Here is a 14,068-nt window from a genome sequence, read left to right as displayed (position 1 = left end):
TTCCTTATCATCACAGACCAAACGCCGTCACTAGACATAAATCACAGTTATCTCACACCACGCACTGCCACAAGAGCGCAACTTTGCATCTTACAACGTCACAAGCCATCATTCATTATCATTCGTTACCATTCACCGTCACTTGACTCGATTTACTGTTATTGCACATCTATCACCCTCACTACAAATTATTCACCTTTATTAGACATCGCGCATCGTCACATTACATACCGCCATTAGACGTCATTCATTAGCACTGAACATCATTAAACGTCCCTAAACATCATTGAACGTCACTAAACATCATTCACTTATCATTCATCATACATGTTTCATCGTTAAAAAACATACTTTACCTTTAGTACACATCAATCACCGTCATTAGCTCTCATCTAACGTCACCAGACGTAATTCACCGTCTTGACACAAAAATCTTGCCACAAAACGACAACTTCACAGAGAGTTAAAGGTTCAATAAAAATACACCTGCAATTCTACACTGTACGTAAAACACGCACCTGTTTGGTCAGACGCTGTGTGAAGCAGCTCACTGTATATTCTCCAGAAGTGTTTTACATTCGAGCCTTGAGCAAAACTTGATATAATGTCGATCACTGGATCCCATAGGGGACTGAAGTTCACAGAAAGCATTCCGCACAAGTAAAGCACAGCAGCATCTCTGTAGAAATCTGCCAGCTCATCGTAAAACGCCGAGGAGAAACGGATTTTCTGCAGACACACCAGCTTGTCTCTGTACGTTTCCAAACGTGTTGGAAGTTCCTCAGAGGCGAGACACATTTTAAATAACGAGGGCTTCTAAGAGTCAGGGAGCAAACGAAAAGAAAAACAGAAGTTCTTTGTGGGACGCACATACTTGTTGCCGTTGAAAGATTATTCAAGTTCGCTATGGGAAACCACTGTTCACCGTCTCCACTGTCAATCAACCTTGTTCCTTAATTGTCTGCGTTCACCTTGTTGTTGTTTTCTCTACCTACTTTACTACTGTTTCACGATTTCCTTGTAATTTAAGGTAATAATTTATTCAAGAAAAAACGTCCCAACATATTATGAGGTTACAGGTGTACGTCTACATCTAGTTACCGGTCCAGTCGCCCGAAAGTCATCTCGCCCGAAACCAGAGTATCTCGCTAGTGACTTCGGGCGAGATGCCTTTTGGGAAACTTGTCCTCAAAACCCTTCGACTCAGTCACTGGGAGTACGTACACTTTTATCCCTACTTTCACTGGATTAAATGCTCTTCTGTCTATCGAAAGATTATTCACCCACAATCCCTCTCCAATTACAGAGTTGTAGCATGCTTCTGACAGGACCTTTCAAGAGTTAAAGTAAAACAGCTAGCTATAGGTACTAAAATGATATTCATCAAATGTTGATGGGGTACTGAACCTTGTTGCTTGATGAACTCCTTTCAAGCTGCTCAAAACTTGCCAAAATCTTAAGAGTGAGAAGACGCACAAGGTGACTTGAAGAGCACAGATTGAGCCGGAGGTAAGGAAATATCTGCTGAAGATTTTGTTCAACTAGGATCCTTTCCAGGCCATGCTGCGTCAAGGCTGCTGTAAGTTTGTGACAAGCTTGCAGAATGTGAACATTGTTGGGCCATGATCTGGACAAAGAGCCACTGGTTAGAAGGTACTTCATAGTCTTATAATTCAAAACATACCGGGGATCAACAAATATACAAGTCAAGAATTGGAATATCCCAGAGAAAATACAATTTAAAACAAATGCACAAGCCTGGGCCTGAATGTGCTATGTTAACTAGTGCATTTTAAACATAAAGGCTGATAGTTTCTAAAGAAACTGTTTGGGGCTGCGTCAGTGGGGGCAACGAAATTAGGATATATCAACAAAGTTGAAATGGTAAATTGGCCACCGTTTTACCAATGGTAAATTGGCCGACGTTTCGAGCGTTAGCCCTTCGTCGAAGCGAATAGAGGAATTGTGGGTTGTGTGTGCTTTTAAAGGCAGAAAATGGAGCTAAGGGATTGGTGGGAACATGGCAACGAGAAAAATACGAATAAATTAGTGGAATGAAAAGCGAATAAATTCCACTAATTTACTCGTGTTTTTCTCGTTGCCATGTTCTCACCAATCACGTAGCTCCATTTTCTGCCTTTAAAAGCACACACAACCCACAATTCCTCTATTCGCTCCGACGAAGGGCTAAAGCTCGAAACGTCAGCTTTTGTAATCGTTACGGTGGCCATTTTACCATTTCAACTTTGTTGATAGATCCATATTTTAAACATACGTCCTTACTTATGGCGGTGAATATTAGGCTCCATTATCTCTTTCAAACCACATGTAGAAGTATATGGATGTACTAAAGAACAAAAATACAATACTACAATACGGCAGGGATTTGGGAGGACAAGTAACGTTTACCTGAGAAGTGTTTCTATGAACTCCAAGGTCAAATTCTTCCCAATGTCCTCTGCATCAGCCACAATTAAACTGTACGACTGAATTGCCTGTCCTAAAACACTCAAGCGCTGTGCAGTGCCCTCTGCACTCACATTTGCCAGCAAGTCTTTACTGAAGATGCGAATGAAACTCAAGAACTTGTCACAACACTGAACAACATCTAAGGGACTAAACAGCAAGAACAAGGTTGTCACCTCAACGAAACAGTCATTAAATACTGGACTACAGTCTATCAGATGGAGTTCATCTCTACAGCACAAAGGTCTTACAATGAAAAAGCTTGCAAACCAACATTGTATTTCTGAAAGAATGTTTTGACTTGGAGTAAATGTAGGATAGTCTGACCACAACTACATTGTTTGATACTTTATGGACATTCTTAGGTATGGGAGGAGCTACAAAGTACATTATAACATAACCAAAGTAAAGCGCGAGCCCTGATTGGTCAGTTCAGCATCCACCACTTGCCCATGGGTGTACGCTGCTGACGTGACCAAATGCAAAGACTAGAAAACTCTTTTGCTACAGTGTATCAATGTCATGTTATAAAACAAATGGTAAATGCCACAGTGTACACTATTGAGTTATGAATGCACTTGGGAGGTTTGCTAAGCACTCAAGAAGCTAGGGTCACTCTCAGCTATCGCTTCACATGACTCTTACGCTTCTTTCATGCTTTGCAACCTCCCACGTGCATCCATAACTCAATAGTGCACGCTGTGGTGTTTACCATTTGTTAATTTTGTAAGAACCCTCACCCCCTCCCCACCCCACCACCCTTGAATTCACATTCACACAGTGTACTGCACTGCATGCTCTCTTCAGCTCTTGTTTTATTCACCCACTTATCCACTGATCTAGCAGAAAAAATCAAGCTGTGCTAAGTTCAGACAAGGATTAAAAAACCCAGAAGTGTTAAACTTTTCCCAACAATGAAAAACAATTGACACCACTGAGGGACTAATCTGTAAATTATTAATTTGTTTACAATTTTCCAAGGTTGTTTGTCTGACCTTACCTCACTAATAAACAAAGCTGGTAAAAGTATCTAGATCTGAATAGCCATACCTTATGCAGGGAATGCACACAAGAGAACTCCATGTTAAGGAAAGCTTGCTTTTATCTACAGCAGTGTTGTTGTCTATTGATAAGGCATCAACAATGGTTGTCAAAATCTTTGCACCTTGCCTGGTGCCACATTTTGGAAAAAAAAGCAACCCTTTCAAGCTTGCCAAATCAAGTCCACTACTATCTGCAGAAGCATTTTGAAAGATGACCTCTGTAAGAATAAGTAAAATATCTTGAATTTTAGATGAACCTTTCATCAGCTCTTCTTGACAAAAGTTCAACAAAGAAGGTAACACATCTCTCTGGAAATGTTCCCACTTTAACAAACGTCTACAAAACATAAACAATTGTTCTTGACTGTCTATCGTCTTAAAAACTTTCAACGTCAGTTGTTTCTGGTGTCTCTCTCTGGAGATATCTGTGAAGGATGTTTGCAGAAGTGTTGATATAAGTTCAAACAATGGAGAGGCAATGTCATCTGACATGAAATCCTGAACAATCATCATCAGAACAACCTAGAAAAGACATGGATGGAAATAAGAATCACAGTATGGACAACCTGAAATGAAAATAAGCAGTTAAGACTGCATATGACTACTGCTGCCACATAATTTCCACACATTTAGGAGTCAGTCTTGTTTCACAAGGGAAAGATGATTCAAGAACATAGTGACTAATTCACACTCTACCAATAATTAAATGGTAACAAATAATCGTATTACCAATAATAATCATAATAATGATAACAATGGTTTTTTTTTCTAAAAAAAAAAAAACTTTAAAGAAGGAGAAGATAAAAAAAAAGAAATTAACAATAGAAATGTGAAGAATAATGCGAAGGATATTAAAAGTTCTACTCCTAAAATCTTGCTAGTTCACAACCGATTCCAAAGCCCCTACTAATCCTAAATGTGAAGCCGGAATATTAAAACACTCTAATCCCAAAATCTCGCTAGTTCCTTATCAATTAGGCTCCAATAATGATTAACTAGGCCTGCTGGGCCTGTTGTAATTGGCTACGCTGTTGCAGCGTCCCTGCCTTTTTTTTTTTATTGACTGTCAGTTTTTCTTTTCTTTCTTTTTTTCTTTTTCATCTCGAGTGTTGTTTTTTGGCAAAGTTAATATATAAATAAATAAACTAGGTTCCTTTTCATTTTAACTTTGATTTTTCCAGTTAATTATAAATTATTTTCTTATAATAATTTCATTGCAATTCCATTTTTGTGAGACTTTGTTTCATACAACAAGACAATCCATGTTGTGGGTCACTGTAAACTCAAGGTATCATATTTTGGACCTTTCCCCCCTTCACAAATTCACAGCTCTTTTGAGCATTTGATGCTGATTGAAATGGTAAGGTGTTCTCTTTTCAAATAAATACAATTTTTCTTCAAAGTATCCACTGTGTGCAGATCAAACCTGTTTAGATATTTCTGAGAGGAAAAGTCTTTCTTCAGACACTGCAGTGAAATTATTTTGAGATGTTTATCATCTTTTGTGGTGTCATAGCAAGAACTGAAAATACACTATTGTTACACTCACTCAACAGGACAACATCATGGCTTTGCCTCCATAAAAGGCAGTAGTCAAAAAAAAATATAAAAACAAAACAACACAAAAAGACACTCTCACATTCCACATGAAAGCAGATGTGTCATAAAGCAACATGTGTACATCTAAGAAAGGCATATGGTGTATCCAGCCCTAACTAATTCCCAGCTTCTCTTGAAGTCCCAGTTTTAACTACACTGGAAATGCCCTACCTACTTGATATTTCCGACTTAAAGAATATGATACATGAAGCCACCCGTATTACCAAGACATCAGAAACCCTACTGGACCTTTTTCTCACTGACAACTTGAGAAAAATACAGTCATCGGGCATAGTCCATGTTGACATAAGCGATCACTCTCTTGTGTTTGCCATGCTCAGGGCATCGGAACCGAGAATACGATCTCGCAAAATACAATTCAGAAGCCTTAAGAATTTTGATAAACAGCATTTTCTACATGATTTGCATAATGTTCCTTTCCAAATAGCTGAAATGTTTGATGACGTCAACGATAAACTCTACGTGTTTGATTGTCTATACGAGGACATTCTTGATGAGCACACACCTTTGAAACAGGTCCGCATAAGGGGAAATCAAGTTCCCTTTATGAATGAACAATGGCGCAAAGCCATTCGTCAGAAAAACCGTTTGTGGAAACGTTTCATCCGCGAAAGAACTGATACTAATTATGAACTGTACAAGAGACAAAGGAACATCTGCACTTCTCTAAGACGTAAAGCTATTAAAACTTTCTTCGACAAGAAAAGTGAGTCGGAAAACCCAAGGGAGTTTCGGGACACATACCGCCCATTTTTGCATTCAAGGAAAAGCACGCAAGCAAATGACATAATATTAAAAGAACATGATGTCGTGATAACAGACAAAAAACAAATGGCGGAGCTTTTTAATAGTTATTTTGTCAACATCGCGGACGGCGTGCCAGAGATAACTGAACAGAGTTATGGAAAAGAGTTGGTTGCGCACCCTAGCATTCAGGCGATTTTCGACAACAATGAACAGCTTGCTGTGAGAAACAAATTTGCTTTTCAATATACTAATAAAACCCAAGTGGAAACGTTGTTACTCAAAATCAACTCCCGCAAAACCGGTGGTCATGACAGAATACCACCGCGACTGGTAAAAGAGTCTGCCAACGCGATTGCTGGTCCTATTGCTGCAATAATGAATCACTCGATCAGGACAGGACAGTATCCGTCGCGCTGGAAATTAGGTCAAGTTGCTCCTTTATTTAAAAAGGACAATGAACTGAATAAAAGCAATTACCGACCAGTGACCGTTCTACCTGCGCTTAATAATGTTTTCAAGAGGTTGCTTTCAGCTCAAATGCGCGACTTTTACCAAAACATATTGTCTGAATACGTATCTGCGTACAGAAGGCACCATAGCTGTGAGACATCTTTGCTTAGGATGACTGAGGGCTGGAGGCGTAGTCTAGATAATAAAGAGATCGTGGCGGTTATATCAATGGATTTGTCAAAAGCTTTCGACACTGTACCTCATGCTTTGCTACTGGCAAAACTGAAAGTGTATGGTTTGCATGAATCCAGCTGTGCCCTTATCGGTGACTACTTGATGGATAGAATGCAGCAAGTGAAAATTGGTGATACTTATTCGGATTGGATGAGCGTGAAGCGTGGCGTGCCCCAAGGCAGCGTCCTGGGACCCATGTTTTTCAACATGTTCCTCAATGACCTCATCTTTCACATTAAGTCTGTAAAACTAAACACATATGCTGATGACTGCCAACTGCACACATCTGACGTAGACCCAGTAGCCTTGGAACAGCAGATCAATCATGATGTACAAATAGCAAACAAATGGTTCGAAGACAATGGGATGAAAGCCAACCCCACTAAACACCAAGGGATGGTTCTTGGCAAAACCGATTACCCTTTCTCCTTCTCAACCACAAGATGCCTTACACTTTTTGGAATAATTCTTGATAATGAACTTAACCTCAAGGAACACATATCCTCTGTATGTAAAAAAAATAAATAATCAGTTCAGGTCCTCAAAAGATTTGGCAAACTTATTTCTACCGAAAATATGCTTCGCCTTTATAAAACGTTTATGTTACCCAATTTTCACTACTGTTCAATGATATGGCACTTTTGTAACTCAGAGGACTCTGTTAAACTGGACACCTTAAATAGACGTATTTTAAGATTTGTTTTAAAGGACTGGGACTCGAACTACGATGATCTTTTAGACAAGGCAGGTGTGTGGTTTAGCCAACAGGAGGATACAAAATATGATGATTTGTATATTCAACTGTCTCCATCTTGGTAAATATGCGTGCTATCTGAAACAACTAATCAAGCTAAGATCTACTGCTTACTCCCTAAGGGGCACGAATATTTTATCACTTCCTAAGCCGTTTACAACCACATATGGTCTAAATTCTTTTAGCTATTCATCTGTTAAGTATTGGAACTCCCTCCCTGACCACTTTAGAAAGACTGTAGACTATAGCGAATTTAAGAGCAAACTGTCAGTGCACAATTTCTGTTAATATTACATTTATATCACATATTATTATATTAACGATTATTATATTATTATATTATGAATTATTTTTATCTTTTAACCTGTTCTTGCTGTAATTTTAAAGTAGTAATTAGGATCGGAGATACTAGCTTATAAGCTAATCTAAAATCCGAGGATAAATAAAGTTTATGTATGTATGTATGTATGTATGTATGTATGTATGTATGTATGTATGTATGTATGTATGTATGCCCAGTGAAAACAACAATGACTACTGCACAATATAGAAAACAATTGGCTAGCTCATACATACCAGTGGCAGGTACAAGTATAAATATATTATAGTATACGTGCATACCTGTACACTGTATGGGAATACCACTACAGGTACAATAGGAGTATTCTGCTTGAGCATTTTGGCTCCCTTATCTCTCAGCAGAACTGTGCACATTGTAAGCAACAGTTATACTGCTAGTCCTTTTGGATGGGATGCCAAGCCATCTCAAGTAGCCTTCCAGCATTTTGTGAAGTTTCTCCTGACAATTTGCTAATAAAAACTTGCAAAGGTTTTGCATTTGCATTGGCCAAGTACCTCTGAGCTGTACTGTACAATGTGATTACCTAAATCCATAGGTGGCTTGCCTTGCAACACAAGAAAATGACATGGCATTACAATTATATGTACTTACATTACATATCTTTATTGGGTCAGAAATCAAACTACCAGACTTGTAGGAAACCCAAACATTAGTCAGCTGTAGAATGAAACTTATGTGATTCTTCAGGGACCCTCCTTGATCAATATTCAACCGTTTCTCATTCCAAATGCTCCACAGCCTTTCCAACTCCAGAACCATAGATTTTTCCACAACCTGGCAATGTTCCTTTACAGTGTATTGTGCCATTCTGTCAAGCATGTGCACAACTGACTGATAGACCTGTCCAGGAGAAAAGAAGAGAGAGGACAAAAGATTCAATCAATCACATGATTTCCTACATGAAGATAAGAGGTTTACAGCAAGTTTGGTCCTCTAATGCCAAAATTTCGAAGAGAGTTGACAGCATAGATTTCCTTCAAATAAAGACCTAACAAACCACCTTTTATTTTGAAGTTTAGCTGTACCTACCAGTTCCCATTTCAAACTAGTGTCAACTGACTTGCTTTGAAATACTCCAGTTTTTGAAAGCAAGACAGGTAAAACAGAATCTGTGGTGGAATGAAGCTGTCTTTTGACTCCTTTCATCATTTCAAAACACAAGAATCCAAGTCCTTGGCATAAGTCTGGCTGTACTTCAAGTGTGCTAAATATTATGTCAAAGAGTTTGCTCAAGTCTCTGCTTTTTCTCATGAGGAATGAAAAACTCTCTGCTGCGAACTGCCGGATGTAGTTCTTTTGTTCACCCATAAGTAGTGGACTGTACAAACTGAAAAATGCATCATAATAATTTGGATATATCAACAAAGTTGAAATGGTAAATTGGCCTCGGTAACGATTACAAAAGCTGACGTTTCAAGCGTTAGCCCTTTATCAGAGCGAATAGAGGAATTGTGGGTTGTGTGCACTTTTAAAGGCAGAAAATGGAGCTACGTTATTGGTGGGAACATGGCAACAAGAAAAACATGAATAAATTAGTGGAATGAAAAGCGTTTGTTGATCCCTGTGGGATCACATCGAAACCAGTTGCTAGACATTTTAATTTACCTAATCATTCTAAGCAACATATGGCAATCTGCGGTCTTTCCTTGCACTTAGGTAGAACGGAAAGCCATAAAAAATCTTGAACAAAAGCTCATCTTTCAAACAGGCAGTCTAAATCCCACAGGGATCAACGAACGCTTTTCATTCCACTAATTTATTCATGTTTTTCTTGTTGCCATGTTCCCACCAATAACATAGCTCCATTTTCTGCCTTTAAAAGCACACACAACCCACAATTCCTCTATTCGCTCCGACGAAGGGCTAACACTCAAAACGTCAGCTTTTGTAATCGTTACGGTGGCCAATTTACCATTTTGACTTTGTTGATATATACAAATTATTTCGTTACTCGCACCAACACAGCCCCAAACAGTTTCTTTCGAAACTATCAGCCTTTATTCATTTGAAAAATGCATCACATTGATCCATAATTATGGTCAACATAAACAAGTAAAACACATAACAGGGAAAATAATAGGCATCAATAATCACTCAGAGCTATCAAATTACACTAGCAAGTGTTAAAATGACTGCTAAGAACCTGCTGGCTGACCATTTACAGATTTGTCTGAGCTACACACATGGCTTTACATTTCTGAGATCTCATCTCACCAATGTTTTTATTGGCAAGCTAATAATTAGGCTGGAAATTTTTCTCATATGACACTCTGATCCCACAAACAGGAATGAAACTGGAAAGACTTTAAAAGCACACACAACCCACAATTCCTCTATTCGCTCCGACGAAGGGCTAACGCTCGAAATGTCAGCTTTTGTAATCATTACAGTGGCCAATTTACCATTTCAACTTTGTTGATATATCTATATTACTTCGTTACCCCCATCGACGCAGCCCCAAACAGTTTCTTTAGAAACTATCACCCTTTATTCATTTGTATTTTTACTCTCACTGACTATAGTGAATTAGTTAATCGATTGAAATCAGGTTTAGAACTCAGAAGAAAAAAATTGTTCAACAAACTACGCCTAAACGAACTTAGATTTATAAGTGTTTTTCGATTCTATAAAAGCTGACCAGAATGGTTCACATACATTAAACAATGGCTAACAGAACTGATGTTTTCAGTAAGCAGAACCACCCTATACAGTAGTCGTCACTTACCTGAGGACATCTTGAATGTCTTTTACCATATACCTCCAAAGAAACTTAAAAAGATAGCTCAGAGTCGTAAATATACACTCCAGTACGTGAGTATCTTGCCAACATCGGTTCAGTAGTGATATAAATACATTAAAGAAACTACTGAAGTAAGGATAGAAGTCGCTCTGCAAGTCTCTGGCCACCTGAACGACCAGATCCAAGAGGGGCTCCAAAGCGAGACTTCCATTCACTTGTAGATGAGTTTTTAGCAGCTCTATGACTTCGTTCTTGTGGTGAACAAGCTGAGCTAGACTATGAGCATATTTTTTTACCTCCGAAGAAAATTCTTGGAAGTGTAAAGTGCAGTTTAGCTCCGTCCATTTAGCAAGCCCTTCATAAAAGAACGTGTCTTCATCCTCTGGGATCTCAGTACTTCTTTGGATTCGGTGAGTGACATCGATTTTTATAGCTGCAATACGATCGGAAAATCCCTTAAACCTGTGCGTATTTGTTTCTTTTCTCCTAACCATGATTTTTGATTTGTTTAAAGACCAAGAATCACCGTCTGAAACCAATAAACCTCTATGAAATAATCGCCATGTGACTTCCACATTGAACGGCCATGTTGACTTTTTTCCGAGAGAGACTGGATTCCAATGATTAAAATTAGAACCCAGTGTTTTTCTTTTTCTCCAGTTCACCGCTGGCCAATTTGCCGACGGCCTACGACTCACGAGATAAATACGGTTGGGGAAGGGGCAATTTTATTTTTTGCAAACAAAAGTCCGGAAAGATAAAGGATGGATTAAAAAAAATTAAAACGTTCTTTACTTTAAAGTACATAGTGATAACTTTATTATTTATATAGCGCAAATTAAATGGATAAATGATCTAATGCAAGTATGTTGAAATAAAGCTAATCCACGAGAATTTTTCATAGAAGTTTTAATTCTACCGCGAGTCCAAAATGATCTGAAACCAACACGTTTCTTTTCGTCCTCAGCTTTACGATTTCTTTCTTCACCACCTCGAAATTAGAGCTGGTGAAAATTGCATCAAAGTTTCCGTGTTCGATGCTAGTTTCCATTCTAACTTGAAAAACAGACTGTAGGCCAGCCATACGCATAGTTTCTAACAGCTTCTTATACTCCTCGCTGCTGTCACTAACGGTGGGATGATGATTGTCAATATTGAAGTCTCCAGCCAGAACGATGTGCGACCCTGTCTTGAAGTTTTGGACGGCTTCGGCGATTTCCTTCGCTTGCGAAACTCTGGCATCAACTCCATGAGGGTCTAAGTGGGTGTTTATGATGTAAAGATGCTGAGATTTGTGTAAAAACTCGCCTATGACAAATCCCCTGAAGTCTGCCACTTGAGCGGCTGAATAGTGGCGGTATCGTGTTGACGTTGCATTTATTAGCTGGATCCGACTAAAGATGACAATACCACCACTTTGTCCTACATAAGGCGCTAAAAAATCTGCAATCGACGTCCTGTAATGAAATCCACGCTTTTCCATCGCTTTAACCATAAGTGATGCGCATTTTGAGACAACAGCCACTCCTGTATTCAAGATGTAAGCCTCCTGAATGAGTGCAACGTCAAAATCTTTAATGCCTTCTGCAAGACCCTCAATTCTTTCGGAGACGTCCCACATCACATGAGGCTTCAAAAAGTCGCACCATAAATTGTAAGAAATTAGGCGCAGGGGCGCTTCCTCGCTGAAAGTTCTGTGTTGGCTTCTCGTAACATTGTCCTGAATAATCTGATGGAACAAAAGCCGTGAATCATCATCCAGTCCTCCAGTTACGATATTTGAAGCAAACAAAAATACTATCACGGCACAAACTAAAATGGCAAAGGAAAGCCTCACATGTGTCCTCCAAGGTGAATTTCTGCAACTTACAAAACAGAAAAAAAAATCAATCCACGTCTGGCACAACTGGCAACAACGCTAATTATTAGATCTACGTAAAAGAATCTTGGGTCGTTTTTCTTTATCAAGCCAAATTCCTTCAAAGTAGGAGAATCCTCGTAATGTTAGATTGGTAAGACAAAGAGTCGAGGGAGGGTTGTACATCGTTAGGACTAAGTTCGCATACGATGACATACTCGCTCCCAGGGTCTCTCTTGCTATGAGAACGAGATTTGCATGTGGACACAGCAGCCGTTAACTTTTTCCGAAAATATTTCGCACCGCACAAATCAAAATTCCAAGGTCCAAACGATAAATTTTTCCCGAAAATTTCGCTATTAAAAGATCTAAACAAGAAGCAAGTACAATTGACTTGTTGAAATTTCGATATTAAGAAACGATATGCGCGTGACTAGTGAAATACACAACAGACTGCAAAGTACCTGCCACGTTCATAGTGTTTAAATAAAAATAAAGTTAGCGAGTTGCGATAAGCTTAAACTATTCGTTCGCTTGAAAGAAATGTTAATGGACCAGACCTTGAACGACTAGCTACATTAATTCAAGAGCGTTATTAAAGATCTTAAATTTTAAAAAATTGTTTTATTGGTTTATGTAGGTGAATCTTATTTAAAAAATTACAACAAAGCAGTTTCAATTATGCATTTCGAGGATCGAAAAGTACATCAAATAGCTTCGAATCCCGTCTTGCTTGTAGGAACAAATAGGCAAATTTTATGGTATTTTGATAACACAGGTAATATTGCAAAGAATATTTGTACATAGAAATCATTGTTGACGCTCTACCAAGACAGAAGTCGATGAGATGAAATGAGTGCGGTTGCGTGGAGTACATCATAACATGGCGTAAAATCATCAAATTGGGGAACGATTTTTCATAGTCTACAAAAGTTGTATTCTCTGATTCCTTTCAGCTTACCGTTAGCGAAAGATTTTCCAATAATATCGGCGTTTGTTAACGTTGCACAACGCCAGTTCGGTGCTTGAATATCTGACATGTAACACAGATTTACTGCACTTAATTCGACCGACGAAACGGTAAATAAAAAGCTAGCCAGACACGAAAAATTCCTTAATAGAATGTCTACACTGCAGCGAAAACTCAGATCTAATGAAATAAAGCATGACAGAAAATAACAATAACGATTACCCGTACTTACTGCGAGTTCATTTTTCACAAAGCCAATCCCGAAGATGGAAGGTAATCGTTCGATGTGAAGCTGTGAAATTAAAAATGTCAGTAATATCGACAAAAGTCACATCGTCGGTTCTTAAAAAAATCAACGAGAGTATTTATGGATAGTACAGACCAGCTATTTCTTTTCCATCTCATTTGAAAGAAACTTACGACTTATGCAATCAGAATAATTTGCATTATTTAAAAGCAGGACCTCAGGCGTGACATATCAATCACTCGAATTGCGTTACCCCTTTTTCAAGAAGCGTTACGTAACCTTGGTGAGATTCCTGTCAGTGGTAAGCTTTGATCTGCTATAAACCAAGACAATCGTTGAATTCTTCAAAAATTTCTTACCAGAAAGATCGTAACAAAGCTGCACGAAAACTGGATGCCAATGCAAGTCGAAGTCATAGACCACTTTCATAAATGGCTGCCGGATTAATATTCTTTTGTTTAAATTTAAATTAGCCCTTCTGGCCTCGCTTGAGATAGAGTAATCTTTTGAATTTTGTACTGGAGAACGAGGCCAGAAGGGTTAATTTAAATTTAAACAAAAGAATATTAATCCGGCAG

The 14,068-nt window shown here is 38.6% G+C and overlaps 2 protein-coding genes across 8 annotated transcripts in view; both read right to left on the bottom strand.

Annotated features, from left to right (window-relative positions):
* The window catches only part of LOC111326703 (small subunit processome component 20 homolog), a 39,039-nt gene extending 28,013 nt beyond the window's left edge, over positions 1-11,026 (bottom strand). For 2 of the 4 annotated variants that reach the window (XM_088734573.1, XM_088734575.1), the window contains exons 1-7: positions 10,401-11,026; positions 8,705-9,002; positions 8,267-8,515; positions 3,517-4,031; positions 2,410-2,616; positions 1,408-1,627; positions 519-816 (exon numbers count right to left, since the gene is read on the bottom strand). In XM_088734573.1, coding sequence (XP_088590699.1) covers positions 519-816; positions 1,408-1,627; positions 2,410-2,616; positions 3,517-4,031; positions 8,267-8,515; positions 8,705-9,002; positions 10,401-10,909 — 2,296 coding nt within the window. In that variant the 5' untranslated portion in view covers positions 10,910-11,026. The remainder of the gene's footprint in view (positions 1-518; positions 817-1,407; positions 1,628-2,409; positions 2,617-3,516; positions 4,032-8,266; positions 8,516-8,704; positions 9,003-10,400) is intronic. The other 2 variants (XM_088734574.1, XM_088734576.1) reach the window with 2 other exon arrangements.
* A 158-nt stretch (positions 11,027-11,184) lies between these two features.
* Positions 11,185-13,701, bottom strand: LOC111326738 (uncharacterized). 4 transcript variants are annotated; one of them, XM_088734594.1, is made up of 4 exons: positions 13,626-13,681; positions 13,476-13,535; positions 12,253-12,280; positions 11,185-12,144 (listed from the first exon to the last, which is right to left on the bottom strand). In XM_088734594.1, the coding sequence occupies exons 2-4, from the start codon at positions 13,484-13,486 to the stop codon at positions 11,314-11,316; spliced, it is 870 nt and encodes a 289-aa protein (XP_088590720.1). In that variant the 5' UTR covers positions 13,487-13,535; positions 13,626-13,681; the 3' UTR covers positions 11,185-11,313. The 4 variants fall into 4 exon arrangements, with proteins under 4 accessions (XP_088590720.1, XP_022786545.2, XP_088590723.1 ...); XM_022930810.2 differs by having other exon boundaries at positions 11,185-12,280; positions 13,626-13,701; XM_088734597.1 differs by having other exon boundaries at positions 12,253-12,274; positions 13,476-13,685.
* Positions 13,702-14,068: the final 367 nt, after the last annotated feature.

Source organism: Stylophora pistillata, chromosome 1, assembly GCF_964205215.1.
Source record: "Stylophora pistillata chromosome 1, jaStyPist1.2, whole genome shotgun sequence".
Lineage (NCBI taxonomy): Eukaryota > Metazoa > Cnidaria > Anthozoa > Scleractinia > Pocilloporidae > Stylophora > Stylophora pistillata.
Note: the sequence above shows the minus strand (reverse complement) of the source record. Positions and strands in the feature narration are given on the sequence as shown.